The sequence below is a fragment of the Monomorium pharaonis genome, chromosome 4 (genome assembly GCF_013373865.1).
Source record: "Monomorium pharaonis isolate MP-MQ-018 chromosome 4, ASM1337386v2, whole genome shotgun sequence".
Classification (NCBI taxonomy): domain Eukaryota; kingdom Metazoa; phylum Arthropoda; class Insecta; order Hymenoptera; family Formicidae; genus Monomorium; species Monomorium pharaonis.
This window is the reverse complement of record NC_050470.1, coordinates 27,374,443-27,391,430: the sequence shown is the minus strand read 5'-3', so window position 1 is coordinate 27,391,430 and position 16,988 is coordinate 27,374,443. Positions and strand designations below refer to the sequence as shown.

At 38.7% G+C, this 16,988-nt stretch overlaps 1 protein-coding gene across 1 annotated transcript; it reads left to right on the top strand.

The window, feature by feature from the left end:
• The first annotated feature begins 7,681 nt into the window (after window positions 1-7,681).
• LOC118645266 lies at window positions 7,682-12,687 on the top strand. The gene is made up of 2 exons (XM_036286013.1): window positions 7,682-10,735; window positions 12,150-12,687. The coding sequence occupies exons 1-2, from the start codon at window positions 10,628-10,630 to the stop codon at window positions 12,390-12,392; spliced, it is 351 nt and encodes a 116-aa protein (XP_036141906.1). The 5' UTR covers window positions 7,682-10,627; the 3' UTR covers window positions 12,393-12,687.
• The last annotated feature ends 4,301 nt before the right edge of the window (window positions 12,688-16,988 follow it).

The window sequence follows — 16,988 nt, the reverse complement described above, 5'->3', positions numbered from 1 at the left end:
ACAAATCGAATGATAGAAGTGATTCACGCGTTGTTGGCATCCGGATCTCATAACTATCAAGTTTATATCGCTGCTATATTTCGCAAAACGCGCGCTTAACCGTGTCGCGAAAGATTTACAAGGAAACCGTAGCGCTTTTAATAACGTAACGAACATGAGGTGCGAGTTTCTCCGATACATAAAATAGACTTGTCCCGGCATCGGATATATAGCACGGCTACAATCGCCATCGGGCGTGGTGCACACAGCAAGCTCATAACGTAGCTGAGTCTCCGTTTCTTGTCGAGCAATCAATTTAAATACCATAAGCGTAGCTCCATATCGGAATATAATGCAAAAACGACGAGCATCCAATGCACATTGCTCAACAGGGGGAGATGTTTATGCCGAACGCGCGACGCTCGCTCCTCGCTTCGCCCTTATTTTCCGAGGGCGCATCGCGTATAACGGAGGATATTGCTGTTCTTTATATTTTCAAAGGATGCCGCGCGTTGGGTGCCGGGAGCTACGAGCGGAAAGAGAGAAAACCGGCGAACTCCGTGCACACGTACGTACGTACATACGTTATATTATGTGCAGCATCCGCGGCACACTGTGCGTGAGCGTGCGTAAGATTCGTTCAATCTTGAAAATGGGTGGCAGGGGGAGAGATAAGATGAGCGAAGGTTTGGATGGGAAAAAAATTTATCGCCTGGGATGCGGTTCGTCGCGTTCATAACCCGCATAATGCACTCTTCATACTCATACCATGTGTTGCGAGCGAAAGCGCGGAAATTGTTTACACCCACACTTTCGTCGACGCGGTAAAAAGGCTCCGCACAGCCTGTTTTCAATCCGTTTATTCGCGTTGCTTTCACAAACGCTTGAGAGATCGCAACGGTGAAGTATTATAAAATGATATACGGATATAATGCGCTTAAATTAGAAACATTTTAAGTACTTTCTGATATGTCGTCGACAAGGTGATTGCATTTAATTGGCCTCTCAAAGGTCACTAAATTTGTTTCTAAATAATTCAAAGGAAATCATGATAGTTAATAAAAAGTTAATGCAAAACTCTTTTTTAACGAATCGTTGTACCTGCCAATACGTTCAAAATTTAATTGATACAAATTATAGTTTATAAACGTAATTGTTGAATAAGCTTTGTCATGGCGCAACATTCTACAATATATTTAATTCAACAAATGTTTGCAAACAATGTTGCAAAACATTTGAGATATGCATAAAATATTAAAACGGTGTAATTTACATTTTGTAAGAGATTTATAATATATCACACAATATACGAAATATAAATTCATATAAACGTATAATCGTTTAATCATTTAATGAAAATTTGTCAAATGGAAATTGTTGCGTTAATTCCACATTGTCGCTATATAGAGAAAATTAAATATATTGTATATTGCACATATAACTTTCACTTGATACATTCAATGTTTTCATACATCTCTTAAACATATAATAATTGTAAAGTATAACGTTTATCACTTCATAGAAAAGTGTAAAATGTACATTTATAACGCAATAAACATGAAAAAATTATTTAAAAAATATTTAATCGTCGAAACTCTGTTTGAAAATGATTGCAGAGCACAAAACTCTGCAGGAACTACTGAGAATTGTCACTAGAACTGCGACAATATATAAATATTTAGCACGACCTTCTGCTCAAGTATTGTGCCGTGTTTAATATTAAAAGTAAAAAAAGAAAATTGTTTTTTTTTTTACTTTATATATATATGTTAAATTATAATTAAATAAGATTTTATATTATAAAAAATACATTTATTTCTTTATCTTTGCAATTATATTCTATTTTTATTATAATCTTTTATATTGTTTTTAATTTAATATCAAATGTCTACAAAGTAATATTTATTGATTCTCAATCTTTGATTGCACTTCTTTTACCGTTCTTTTTATTTAAATATAAATTAAGAATTAACAAAATTCTAAGCAAAAACTACGTTTACCTTATAAAATTTATGGTTTTATGCAAATCCTTACTATTCTCAGAAACTGAAAATTTACATACAAACGTAATTCTCGGGAGTATATTTGTGTTTATGAAGAGAAGATATATTATTCTTTTTATTCCATGAAGATACACTTGAAGCTGTTTATGAAGTAGCAGCCATAAAACTATCTGAACCTGCCTTAGATAACGCTGATGAAACATTGATGTTCATCCACCTCAATTTTCTTCTTAATTAAAAGCTAGAAATGAAACCTTTCGATATATAAAACAGGTTGGCAAAATTGAATTGAATAAACTTATACTTATATTATACGTCTTGCAACATTTATTAACTTCATACCGTAACATTATCCATTGATATTAAGTTTCTACAAGACGGGAATTTTTAATTTATTTTTAATATTATTTAAAATTTAATTTCTTAAAATTGACACTTTTACTTAATTTGTAATTGCACAGGTACATAGATAACAGTGTTTAAATAAAAAATCTATGTAGGCTACATTATGTAGCAATTATAAATGTTCTATTAATGAACTATGAAAAGCGATAAGATTTTATTTATAAAAATCACTTTTGACGTAGTGACAAATTTTTGTGAAATTACTTATAACAGAAATTGACACTGTAGTGAATTGGGTGAACGTCAGCAATGGTATTAATTCTCGGCCCTCCACTTCAAACTGTCACGCGCTCGTATCATGATACTCGAAATTGTTAAAATTTGAAAAGTTTTTATCGAATAGATGATAACTTTTAACTTTTTATTTTCAGAATTTCATACAAACCGAAAGTACATTGAGAGTAAAATTTAGAGGCTATTGTAATCGTTTGTAAATTATGTTCTTTTTGCAATTAAAGAATGTGTGCAAGATATCAAAATTTTTTTCTATTTCTCCATTAATATGTAACTAAATATACATTCTTTCACACTAATTTAAAATCGATTTTTCCTAAATGAAAATACTGAAACAACAAAATGTTTATGACAAAAATGTTGAAATATATATGAATAGTATTATATACATTATACGTGTATTAATATGTGACGAAAGTATACAAAAGAAAGGTATAAAAAATTATATAAATTAAATGTAAATTTCTCGCAATTAAAATCTTGCATTTGATTTAAATTATTTTGTATGTAGTTTTACGATCATCTGCATCAGATTGCGATTTAAAGACAAACATTCTAAATGTTCGCTTGTCCTACATTTTGCGCTGGAGTAATTTATTGCAGAAAATGTCAAAGGAAGAAAAAGTGTCAGAGTATAGAGTGTGATTGCGGCACGTTGCATTAGATTGTATTATACTACGTACCGCGAGACACGATTCGTATTCACCAATGGTTTTAATGGCTTACTGTTTGTCTCGTGTGTGACCACAGTTTGTTTGCAACAGAACAATCTGGAAACAATTTGCGGGTCGCGTATGTACTTTCCGGAAAACTGTCTGCCACGTAGAGAGGCGGCAACAAGCGAATCTCCGCTCGCCTCCGGCTAACTAACATTTTGTTCAAGCTATCCGCAAAGTCGATATTAATTATTTCGACATACAGGAATAATTTGTACCAGTTATTGTTTGGTTTTGATAAAAAGCAAAGTTTCTGAGGGAAAGGGAAAATTCGAACATAGTACGAAATTGTCGTTTTATGTCAGAATGATTATTATAGAATGCACAAATTTGTATAACTAGATAGGTAAACGAATTTCTATTTCATTAGTGTAATGTGTTTTTCTATAATATTATATAATATTTTATTACATATTTCTCTCTCTCTCTCTCTTTCTCTTTCACTCTTTTTATTTCTCCCCTTCTTAATATTTCATTACATCCTTTTTCAGAGAATGTAAAGATTTAGATTTATAGAATGTTATTTTTTATTTTTAGATTTTTGCGAGGTTAGCACATTTTTAAAAATAAGTGCAGAACTCTTTTTATTTTTAAAGACCCAAAAAGTGCTACTACCATGAGATATTTACGCAATTCAAGCACATTTCACAATCAAATCGGATCCCGATCATGTCACAATCGTGCATTCGATTCGCTTTCTTCAATGACTAATTTTCCTCTCTACTGCATCGCTTTTGTCTTTTTCTCCAAGAGCTACTATTCCTCCATCCGACGCGAACACGTACAACGAGCCAAAGCGGAAGTAGACCGTCTCGCTCCGTACAACCATGATATTTTCCATCCACCTGATCGCTGCAGCGTGCTCGGGAAGATTGGATCGTACCAAAATATTGTCGTTACCGTCCGTTGCCGCGTGTTCCAAATCGCGGTAGTTCCGAGCATGCACTCTTGAAACAGGGGCCCGGCACCAGACCGCAATTTCAAGGTGATATAAGTATCGGGGAGCAATACTGCGAGAGGGAATGTAAATACCGCGTGCAATCGATGCAAGTCGTTTCTTCCAGTTCCGAGAAGTTAAGAGGATAGCTACGTGAACGCAATCGTATAAACGTTGTCTATAATTTAAATTTATTACGCCGGACTTTACGATGGACTTACGTATTGATTTTAATTAAAATATCGGAATAGCGCATGTAACCTTCTCGTGGGAGCCAAATAGAAAGATTTAAATAAGACATTACGTCCTTTACGTAAAGCTTTTCCTATTTGCAAAATGTAAAGCTCGCTTATGCCACGTCGATAAATGTATAATGATCTATGCGCGCGTTCATCACTCTGCAATTGGATTTTCATTCCCGCTTCCGACAGTTATTACGCCGAGGAAATGCATAAAACTGGATAACTGCCGCGCGCAAGGGTGTACAAGGAGGCTTCTTTTTGAATTACGGTCCGCTTTTCCAATTCCCCGCGAGGATACATCAATCCGATTAAATCGTTTGCCAACCTGAATCTTCCCCGCCGCACTCAAATCTTCGTCGCGGTTCGTTCTCCTTTGTCGCGTCGCCGAGAGTAGAACGAACGGGGCTGAGCTCTTTTGGAATCAAGCTCGTAGTGTGTGGAAACTCGTGTGGTGACTCTATACCGAAGGTAATCAACCCCGACGACGGAGACATATCAGGAGCACCGCGGCTGTTCTAACTGGTCAATGGCGAATGCCCGGCTGTAACTCAAGTCAGCCGCTATTCAACTCTTCACCGCAATGTTTCTATGCAGAATTTTTTTTTTGAAATTAACTCGCTCGTGCATTCAACTTTCTTTTCCTTTCTTCCAATGTCAATCGCTTTCACGATATATCTAATATTATTTCAATGTTACGTCTCAGACACTCCTGAAGCCTAAAGGGTCCTACTTTTTCATACTGACGCTTGATGCTCATTTTCAACGTCAAAAAAACACGACCAAAAATTAAATTCTACCAATTCGTCATTTTTAGTCACGTGACGGCTCTTGACGCTAAAAATGAGCATGAAAAGGTACCCTAAGAACTGATTTAGCCGAAACACAAGATGGGAGTCGCGGTAAACCGGTCGTTTGCCCGCTCGGCAAAAGCTCGTCTGTCTTCCCGCGGTTCGAGCCATCATTTCTTGCACGAGCCGTCAGGCGCAGATTACAGAGCAGGCATCGCAGACACGGTTGTTCTAAAATCTGCCCGGCGCGCTGTGCGACCCGCCGCTAGAAGCAATCAACTTTAACCGAGACTTATCAGCGGCAGCGTCGAGCCGCACGGCGGGGGCCACTGAATGCGGGGCGTGCTTGGGGGCCAACTTCATTAACCGTTAGATACGTGCCCGCTATGTATACACACGGGAGAAAGCTCTCGTAGCCGCTCCGCTTCGCGCTTTTGCGAGACCACGCAAAAAGCTGTAATTCGCGGAATCGGGACGGTCAGCGCGGTCGCGTAGGGCGCGGTATTATTTTTCACGGGCAGTTCTTTGTGTACTACCATGAAAGAGAAAGAGAGAGAGAGAGAGAGAGAGAGAGAGAGAGCGAGAGAGGGTGGACACCCAGCCTTCCCAACATCCTCTTTTATCCCCACCCAGTCGCCACGACGACTCTTTGCTCGCGGATCCGGTTGACCGCGTGCACGCTTGGCATTTGTCATCCGAGATCCCTTTGTTCCGGCGCGAAACAAACGAGAAACTCTCTCCCTCCCGTGACTCTCACCCCTCCTCAACCCTCCGGTGCAGTAACGCTCGACGATCCCGCTAGTTTCTACCCTTCCCTTTTCTTCGCGTCATCCTCCCGGGTCTCCTTCACGCCCTCTTGTCCTCATGTGCGACTTAATCAGAAGTTTTTTTCGCCCCCGACTCAGAAGTTACTGAATTGTCTCGCGCGCTGTGTGCACGTGTGTGTGTGTGTATGTGTGTGTGTGTGTGTGTTTGTTTCTGCACCCAGTAAATTCAGCACCCGGCACGATTCCGGGTTCGTTGTTCGGCGCGGAAGTGCATACGGTTAGTTACACGCTAAATTATTTTGCGCTATTTAATGAATAATTCTCTCAAGAAGCGAGAGAAAGTACTCATGAATTACAATTACGGCGACTATATTTTTTAAGGAAAATAAAGGACAAACCTAAACCTAAACATTTTAGAACGTTCTACAAGTTTCCAAATGAATTTTTTAGTAGAAGTCACAAAAATGCGCATAACGAAATTTTCTTGTAGTTTCCTGATAATTTGAAACTGATTCAATTGGTATCAGTATTGTGAGAATAAATCCTTGGTTTAAATCTAATTCGAGGTTTTAATCCCAATAATTTTAATTTTTAAAAATAAAAAGATAATCGATTATTTTCGTAAAAATTCGATCATAGTGTGACTTTAGAGAGTGGAACACTAATTAGAAAACTATTTCTTGTAATATCGTTATAAAATAAAAAAACAAAATTGCACAGAGAGAAAAGTTTCTTTAAATTTAATAAACCGTTTTGTTCGACTATTCCAAAGCATACACTGAAAAAAAATGTAATATATTCAATAAGATATGTTATTGCGGGCTGCCAACTACAGATATACTCAATACAACAATATATGCTATTGCAGTATCAATATTGTACTTTAATAGCAAATATTATTGTATTGAATATTTTATGTAGTTGGCAGCCCGCAATCACATATGTTATTGGCTATATTACATTTTTTTCTGTGTATATTTCTTTGTTTCTAATAAATTTTATTAAATCTAAAGAAATCTGTATAAAATTTATTAAAACCAAAGAAATATATGCTTTGCAATAGTCGATCAAAACTGTTTATTAAATCTAAAGAAATCTATCTGTGTAATAAAGAATATATGGACACCGTTACATGTAATGATATCCGCAATAAATAATAATTAACCGCATTGTCATTTTAAAACAATTGTGTTGTCACTAATTTGTTAAATAAAAATTCACGAGTCACGAAAGAACGTACGTAAATAAATATTTATTTATTGCTAATCGATGCTTCATTAGCTTTTGCATTAGAAAAAAATGACCAAAGAAACAATTTTGTCGTAGAGAAATAGAATTTGAACTTAAAAGCAGTTTCCAAAAAATTTTCCCAAATACCACACAATAAAATTCTTAAAAATCCGATTTTCAATGATAACAAATAAATTCCTTGAAAATTCGAGAGTTTCCCGATTTTTCCAGTAATAAACACCTTATTACCAATACACTTGATCGAATTAACGTCATTGAAATTCAGGCGATAAATGATAAATAAAGCACAATGCAACAAGTAACTGACTTACCGGCCGATGCGTCGCCATTGCCTCGTTGCTCTCTGCTTCCGGGTATCCTTTTCCATCTGCCGCAAGCTCCAACCTTGTCCGTTACATTCGCATTATCACTGACACTCGCGCGGCGTATATCGCCGTGTGCAAACGACCGGACTGTTCAGGTTATCGCGACGTTACGAATTTCACAACTCAATCGGCCAGAAGACACGGCGGACGATCGCCCGTTACTCCATTCGCGATTCACTCCTCGATACTGCGCGCGTACAACGAAGAATAAAAAGACACGAAGTCGCGGAACTCCGACCTCGCACACTCCCGACGACGAAACGCACGTCCCGACGGCGAAAATCTCTTTCGGGAAGAGAGATCGGCCGCGATGTAAACGCGAGCGAGGCTCGAACACTTCTGAAATCTCGATTAACGTGTCGACGAAGCGAACGGAACGCTCGAGTCAACCGACGGACGCTGCCTGACTGAAGGGCAACGTAAGTCGAACGCGACGCACTTCACGGCAATGTCTTCGTGCGCTTTTCACACGCAACGTTGCTCCATTTATCCTCGCGCGAACCAACGAACGCGACTGCGAAACTGCGTTATACGACTTCGCGTACCCGACACCGTGTCTGCCGACGAGAAAGGCTCGCTGGCCACTTCGATGCGAGTGCACCTCTTCGAGACTAGTGAAACTAGAAACGACGGAACAGAACTGAGACTCGAACTCGGACCGCTCGGACCGTTCGGACCGTCGCTTCTGAAATCTCAATCAACGTATACGCGAAACGAAGGACGCGAAAATACACCTTCAGCCAAGCGACGGACGCTGCGGGTTAAAACGCGTCGCGTGCCGAACGCGACGCAATTCACAACACTGAATGTCTCTTCCTGCTCTTCACACGCGACGTTGCTCTTATTTCCCGTAGCTCGCGCGGACTAACGAACGCGTCAAGATCGTCACTGTTATTCGCGAAATTTGACGAATGAAAAGATATGCGACTGCGAAACTACGTAATACGACTTCGCGTACCCGACACCTCGTCTGCCGACGGGACAAGAGTCATCGAACATTTGGGAAGAGGGATGAAGGAGGGGAAATCGCGGGAAAGGCTCGCTGACCACTTCGATGCGAGTGCATCTCTTCGAGACTAGTGAAACTAGAAACGACGGAACGGAACTGAGACTCGGACCGCTCGGACCGTTCGGACCGTCGCTTCTGAAATCTCAATCAACGTACGCGAAACGAAGGACACGAAACGAAGGTCGCGAAAATACACCTTCGACTAAGCGACGGACGCCGCGGGTTAAAACGCGTCGCGTGCCGAACGCGACGCAATTCACAACACTGAATGTGTCTTCCTGCTCTTCACACGCAACGTTGCTCTATTTATTCTCGCGCGGACCAACGAACGCGACTGCGAAACTGCGTTATACGACTTCGCGTACCCGACATCGTGTCTGCCGACGGGAAAGGCTCGCTGGCCACTTCGATGCGAGTGCACCTCTTCGAGACTAGTGAAACTAGGAACGACGGAACAGAACTGAGACTCGGACTCGGACCGCTCGGACCGTTCGGACCGTCGCTTCTGAAATCTCAATCAACGTATACGCGAAACGAAGGACGCGAAACGAAGGTCGCGAAAATACACCTTCGACCAAGCGACGGACGCCGCGGGTTAAAACGCGTCGCGTGCCGAACGCGACGCAATTCACAACACTGAATGTGTCTTCCTGCTCTTCACACGCAACGTTGCTCTATTTTCCGTACCTCGCGCGGACTAACGAACATGTCAAGATCGTCACAGTTATTCGCGAAATTTGACGAGTGAAAAGATGCGCGACTGTGAAACTGCGTAATATGACTTCGCGTACCCGACACCTCTGTCCCGTCAGCCGACGGGACAGAGATCATCTATCGAACATTTGGGAAGAGGGGGTGAAGGAGGGGAAACCGCGGGAAAGACTCGATCGCTGACCACTTCGATGCGAGTGCACCTCTTCGAGACTAGTGAAACTAGGAACGGAACGACGGAACGGAACAACGGAAGTGAGACTCGGACCGCTCGGACTGTCGCTCTGCGTCGCATCTCGAGCAACGTATACACGAAACGAAGGACGCGAAAATACACCTTAGACCAAGCGACGGATGCTGCGAGCTAAAACGCGTCGCGAGTTGAGTTGAAACGCGAGTTGAACGTGACGCACTTCACGGTACTAAAACTCCGTCGAATTTCACACACGACCATGGCCACTTTTCTAACCTCGAGCGGACTGACGAACGCACCGAGACGAGAGGGGAAGGCGGAATGGAGCAACGATTTCCCGGCCACTCCGTGCGAATGAGTGAAGCAAATTTCGAGAGGAGACCGACCACAAGTGAAACGCGAGGTTCGAGAGCATCACTTTTAACATCTCGACGAAACAAGAAGCACGGGAATCTTTCAGGTAAGTCACAATCGTTACGAACCGATACGCGATACATTCGAGATACCAAATACACATCACGTGCAATGTTTCTCGTAGTCATTTATCAAAAAAGCCGGCACGAAATAATAGAACCGAATCACTGCTCGATTCGACACTCATTCTTAACAGAAAAATCGCGATCGCGGAACGTAAACAAGACAACCTCGCGCTCGTGTCCTCGCGAGGAAACTGAGCCGTCCGCGGGCGAACGTCGGAAAGTAGTGGAAGGGGGAAAATTATGGGAGAGGCAAGTAGCCGATTGGCGACTTCGAGAATCGGCAGTTCGTGGAAACGAAAAAAAAAGTCGTAGCGCATCGCCGTGCTCCGGGAAAAAAAACCGTCGGACAAGCGTCGAAGGTGACTTCCAAGAAATCCATCGCTCTGTCTCCTTTCGACTGAAAACTCATCGAGGATCGAAAACAGCGGGCCGTGTCGTCGCGATTCCCGAGAAGAGATTAGCTGAGGCACGGTAAGGCTCAATATTTTGATCTTAACGACATTGAAAGAAATTTTATTTTCAGCAAATGACGGACGTTCGAACTCGAAATGATATGCCAATTATGCAGATCGCAGATCAACGTGAATTCGACAGCCAGTGTGACACGATCAGTGACGCAGTTAACGTATCTGATTGGCTGCATGGAAAGTGATATCGTGAGTCTCGCATTTATTTCGGCGATGTTCCGGCTAATTCTTTTCTTTTTTTTTTTAGCCGCGCCGAGATATGGCCAATAAGTCTTTCAATCTTTTTAAATCTTCGATGGGTTTTTCAATTCTGTCACGGAGACAGTGATGGATTTATGATCGGTTCTTCCAAATCGCGTTTGACATATCGCTTTTTAAGATACCGAATAACCGCCAATCGCCTCGCTAGCATAGTAAGCAGTACGTAAGATATCGTATTGAAAGTGTGTTTGCGGATCGAGAGTAAGGGCGCGTAGTTCGAAGTGGAATGTAATATAAAATCACACACACGTAAGAAATATTATTGAGCATATTATTGAGATGATGATTTCGTTGGCTTTCTGTCAATTTTAATCAGCGTCCACTTTTCGTGTATTTTCAAGACAAAATTTTACAAAAATAAACCGATAAACTAACTAATCTCGAATTAAATTACTGCTATTATTATTAATAAATAACCAGGTAGCACGAGTAGACAGACAACTATATGCGAATAATATTTGACAATTCTTCATGCATACACTGAAAAAAAAGTAATATATTCAATAAGATATGTTATCGCAGGCTGCCAATTACAGATATACTCAATAAAATAATATATGCTATTGCAGTATCAACATTGTACTTGCATTAATAGCAAATATTATTGTATTGAGTATTTTATGTAGTTGGCAATCACATACGTTATTGGCTATATTACTTTTTTTCTGTGTAGTGAATTAAATGAAGACGCTATTTATTTTTTGCTACATTTGTATTCTACAAAATTACTTTAATTCTTGCCCGATGAATTCATCAACAAATGTCTGCCAAAAGCATTCTATATGCGTTTTAGTAGGATGCATGTAAGAATGTTTTGGCAGGCATCTAGAGTAACATTTAATCTTCTATTGTTGATTACGACTTGCTGGCATTGGAAAACTTAGGGAGAGTAATTGTAGCTTTTACAACCTATCTCCTACCGTATCCGCTACAATTACTCTCCCTAAGTTTCCCAGTGCTAGCAAGTCGTAATTAACAATAGAAGATTAAATGTTACTCTAGATATCTGCCAAAACATTTCTACATACATCCTACTAGGATGTAGAATGCTTTTGGCAGATATTTGTTGATGTGAATTCATCGGGCAAGAATTAAAATAATTTTATAGAACACAAATGTAGCGAAAAATAGATAACGTTTTCATTTTATTTACTATGCATGAAGAATTGTCAAATATTATTCGCATACAGTTGTATCTGTCTACTCGTGCTACCTGAGAACATACACTACGTACGGTTAACAATTTCTTCATAAGATGACATAAGATTTTGAAATTTCTATGCTATGCAAGGAAGAAAATAGAAAAATGCACAATTGATTTTTACTTATTTCTGTTCAAAAGGTATCTCAGAACGTACAGAACGTGAAATGCAATAAGAACTACTGTCGAAGCAATCGGCAAATAAACGCAAAGGGACGGGAAATATGGCCGACCTCTAACGGAATGAGGGATTCAAAGGTAACTTTACTGGATAGGTCAAGTGGCTCACGGTTGGTCGGCCGGCATATCCACGAGAAGCCGCCGTTAGATACGACAGAGTTCATCCGTCACGACGTTATCGCGTTGCCCGGTCCGACTACGTGACGAAGATCGAATCTCGTCACGGTGGATGGCGATCGTGCCGGCATGAGAACATCGGCCCGGGGCGCCGTTTGATCGACTCGCCATCCTCCCCTGAAGGGGACTTCGGTAACGCGGATGATGCTAGGCGTTGACGTTCGAGCGTCGCGTCGTTGGGAAATGATCGAAATTATCAATATGCAATACTTGCGTACACATTACGCCGCGAAGAAACATTCGTTGAGAATTCGCAGAACGCAACAAATTATCTGTAATCTGTTGTCAGCTAATAATTATAGCTGAAAATATGAAAAAAAAAGCAATATGTTTTTAAGTCATTAACAACTATCAAGCACTAATACTAATTTTTATATTTACTTGAAGTCATTTGTTTACACACAGACAAATAATTATTTCGCTGCTAAGAAAAGCGATTACTCAATTTACTCTTTTTCTTATAATAAGTAATAAAAGATTATTTTGAATAAAGAATATTTTCTTCATAATAGTTTTAAAATATACTTATCACAAATTTTAGAAAAACTCATCACTTGAAACAAAGAATTTATACTTATTTTTTAAGAATATCATAAAATTAAATTGAAGAAAAGTCAAAATAATAAGTAAATTAAATTTTTTATTGTAATTTAATATTCTTAATTAAATTACTAGGATTCAAAATATATTTTGAATAAATTTGTTACTTGTGATAAACTTACTATAGATTTGCGGATACATAAACTTATGATTTATTTAAAATAAGTGATACTTAATTAATTCCAGTACACATTTTTCTGTGTATACACAGAAGTCTATTTTAAGTAAATCTTACTTGTTTTAAATAAATAATGAGTGTATTTTAAGACTGTTCATTAAAGAGACATTCTTTGCAAAGATAACCGTTACTAAAAGAAAGAATCTAAAAGATGAGGAACTGCTTTTCTTAACACAAGAATAAATGTGTCTATGTGTAGAGAAAATTAAATAACATGATAGATAACATTATATCAAATGCTTAATAAATTAACGCATTGTTTAAATAAATAATGGTAAAACTTATAACACAAAGAATAGATACAAAAGTTTTTCTACTTTAACTGTATTTACTTCAACTGTATATTTAGAAACATGTAACGTTAAATAATATTATACATTTCCCATTAGGATGTAACAGTAAGATTAATATCTCTGTAGAGAACTGATGGAAGGGAAATTTGGAACGAAGAAATCTAATTAGATACGCCGTATAAGCCGTATCTCTTTATTGCGGGGAGCAAGCTGTGTGCTCGAACGAAATAATTTCCGAAGTTCTCACGCGACGTTAAAAAGCAAAGAGGGAGGGGAGGGAAAAAAAGTAGGGAAAAAAAAGGCGGAAGATCAGACAGCTTCTCCCATCGCGAAAAGTTTGATTGCGATACGACGGCGGTAACGGCACGGGGAACTTCGTTCATCACTCGGAGAATTTTCCAGCGGAAATAATAATTCCTGTGGAAACGGCGGGGCAGTCGCCGCGGAACCTGAGGGACAGTAAGTAACGTCAGAGCACAGCCGTCTTAATTCCTTCCACCATCTTTGTTCCGTCGCGTCCGTCGTCGGCATCTACACCCGCAACCGCGCCGGTTTGCAGGGCCGCGCAAACTTCCCGACCGAAAACCCCCGCGCCCGCGCTCCTCTTTCATCTTATATGAAGTTAATTACATTTTTATGAGCTACCATCCTTCTTCACGAGCGCACCCATACACCGCCGCCTTTATGTTTCACTCTGTAAGAAGCCAAGTGCGAACACTTGCCCCATCCCCGCCTGCCATCTTCGCCGCCACTTTTCTCGCTTTTTGCATCATCCGCCGCTCGCCCCCGCCGTATCGTTTTTCCACGACGGAATTGGTCGAATGACGGAGGTAAGGGGGCGGGAGGAAGGAGTGAGGAGCGCGCCGTGGCGGGAAGTAAATGAGAATGACTTTATTGTCCTCATTTCGAAGAGTCTACCGTGCTACCTGATTGTGAAGAGGTGCCGAGGGAGAGAGATGGAACGAGGAAGAGGAGAAAGACAAAGAGGGAAGGGAGTGAATAGCGACGGAGTTCCCCTTTGGAGAGACGGAGGGAGGTTAACGCGCCGGTGGAGAAAAGTCGAGGGATGCTACCACCGTGAGTGGAGGGAAAGACGTTACGTTTTTCATTTCCTCCGCTTAAAGGTGATTTCCCGAATCACCCTTAAAGTGGAACCGACGGTGTGAGTAGTTTTTAATCTCGCCGCTTAGCCCCGGGGAGTATATTTATTGTGGATGGTATATACAACGCTCTCGGGGCATTGCGAGTGTTGTCCTCCGTACATTACTTGAATTCTGTTCGATACTTTTACGAAGCACCATGAAATTAACATATCGGTCGGGGTTAGTGAATGTCAATCAAAACACACACACATGCGTGCCGGATGTACGATCCCTCCCCTTTTTTTTCTTGCGTGATGTTGACAACGCATGGAGTTTGTCGCGACACTGCGAGAATGTGCTTTTATTTTAATTGCAAGCACATGCTAATTTTCGAGATACCGAGACTCAATGAGTCATTTTTGCATTCGGGGCAACAGGCGTCGGAAAGTGCAACGCAACGTTCTATTTCTGCGAGAAACGGATAGATAAAATAGAAACTTGCAATGCTTAACGTGGAAACTTTGTAACTTATTAGTTTTCTTTCTTCGTCCGTTTACAAATGGCTCAACCTTTCCCCGAACTCCTCCCCCGAAACTTTTAACGACGTATTAATGCGATACTCGGAATTTCACAGTTCTTAATGTATGGAGCTTCAGAATTACTATCTCCAATATTCAATATAAATGCAAATGCAATGTTTCGCCAACTCGGCTTTTCTCATTTTTACCCATAATTATTTACAAGTCTATTTCGTAATACTAAGAATTTTACGATTTACTTTCAAGTTGTAGAAACACAATTTTTTTTAGATTACGTAGCATATTCTTAATTTATATTAAAATTCGATAGACTAACCAAAAAGTATTTTTTCTTTAATTTTTTATAAGCCTTATAAAGATATTATGATATTAAAATATAATAGTTAAGATTTTAGTTAAAAAAATGTGTAATAAACGAGATTTAGCCAAATATTATTTGATTATTTGGCATCCCTCTTTGCAGCCGGTAGCAAATAGTAAAAAAGATATGCAAACGAGTGGAGGGAAAACGAACATAAAATTTTAAAAATTGCACTCCACGTTTCTATCAAGCGCATAATTTTCCGTTCCGAAAAAATATTATTCCGCTCACTTCGCAAGTCAGTCGGAAATCTTGATTACATCGCGTATAAAACTCAAATTCTACAGCAAACATACACATGAAATGATTTCGTTTACACTTATCTTTTCATTAAATGTATTTGAAGTTTTTCACATCTCCAATTCTGAAAACTCTAATTACAAATATTTTTCAAACTCTTTTGTGAATAATAAGAAGTCTTTTTTTAGGAATAAAATACTTAATTGTTTTCTTTTTAAGTCTTTTTGTACATTAAAAAATAACTTATTGTTAGTAACATCAACTAAATATAGTGGTAGTTCAGTAGCTAGTTTACTTTTCCTGCCATTGCTGAAAATTGGCTAAAAAAGAAAATATTTGCTTAGTTAGAGCCAAATATAATGTATAGCTAAATTTATTATATAATTTTTTTGTTGCAATAAAAATTAATAAAGTTTTAGCAAAACTAAGAATCTTAAATGAAATTATACAGATTTCAATATTAGTGCTTTGAATTTTTAAAATATTAAATTTCTAAATTAATTTTTAAGCAAAAATTAACAAAATTGTATCATTTGAATATTATTTGATTATTTCATATCTTTCTTTATAGATAAAAATATTCTTGACGCACACATAGAACTAAAAAGATAACAAAATTTTTTTTAAATGAAGAAGATTAAAAAATACAACAATCTAAAGACATTCTCTCTTTGAACACTTTATCACGTAAAATAATTTTTAAATAAGCAAGCAAATTAATTAAAACAACTTAACGCCACGGTATATTTTAATATTAATTAAATATAAATTAATATTGAATTTTATCATTAATGTAATTGTATTTTAATATAAAATGTAAGTTAAATAAATCTTCTTGTTTTAAAAATACAGTAAATTTGTTTCAGAAATCGTATTTTTCATTAACATTTTATTTATCTAATTCATATTATTTATCATAATTTACTTTATTTATTATAAAAATTACACGAGTCAACTTTAACAACAAAGATCTTTCTTAATACCTTTTTAATGAAATTGTGACCACACACATTATATATTTCGTAGGGTATCTATTTATTAATGGGAAATGTGAACTTAATTGTTAGCAGATTTTTTCATTAGTATTGCCTTGGATCATTTTCAAGAAATTCAGCTAATTACATAAATCTTAGCGGAGCCGGTGCTCAACTAACGAGTAACCGGATATCCGTCCAGGGATTCAATGTCTGGTCTCATCGTTAGATTCATGATTCAATAAAGGAGTAACACGTTCAGCTATTGCAATCTTTGCGAACTCCTTACTGGCTCCTCTACCTTGGCCAACTTTGTTTAAGTCTCACAGGGTCGTTCATGATAACCTTCGCGATAA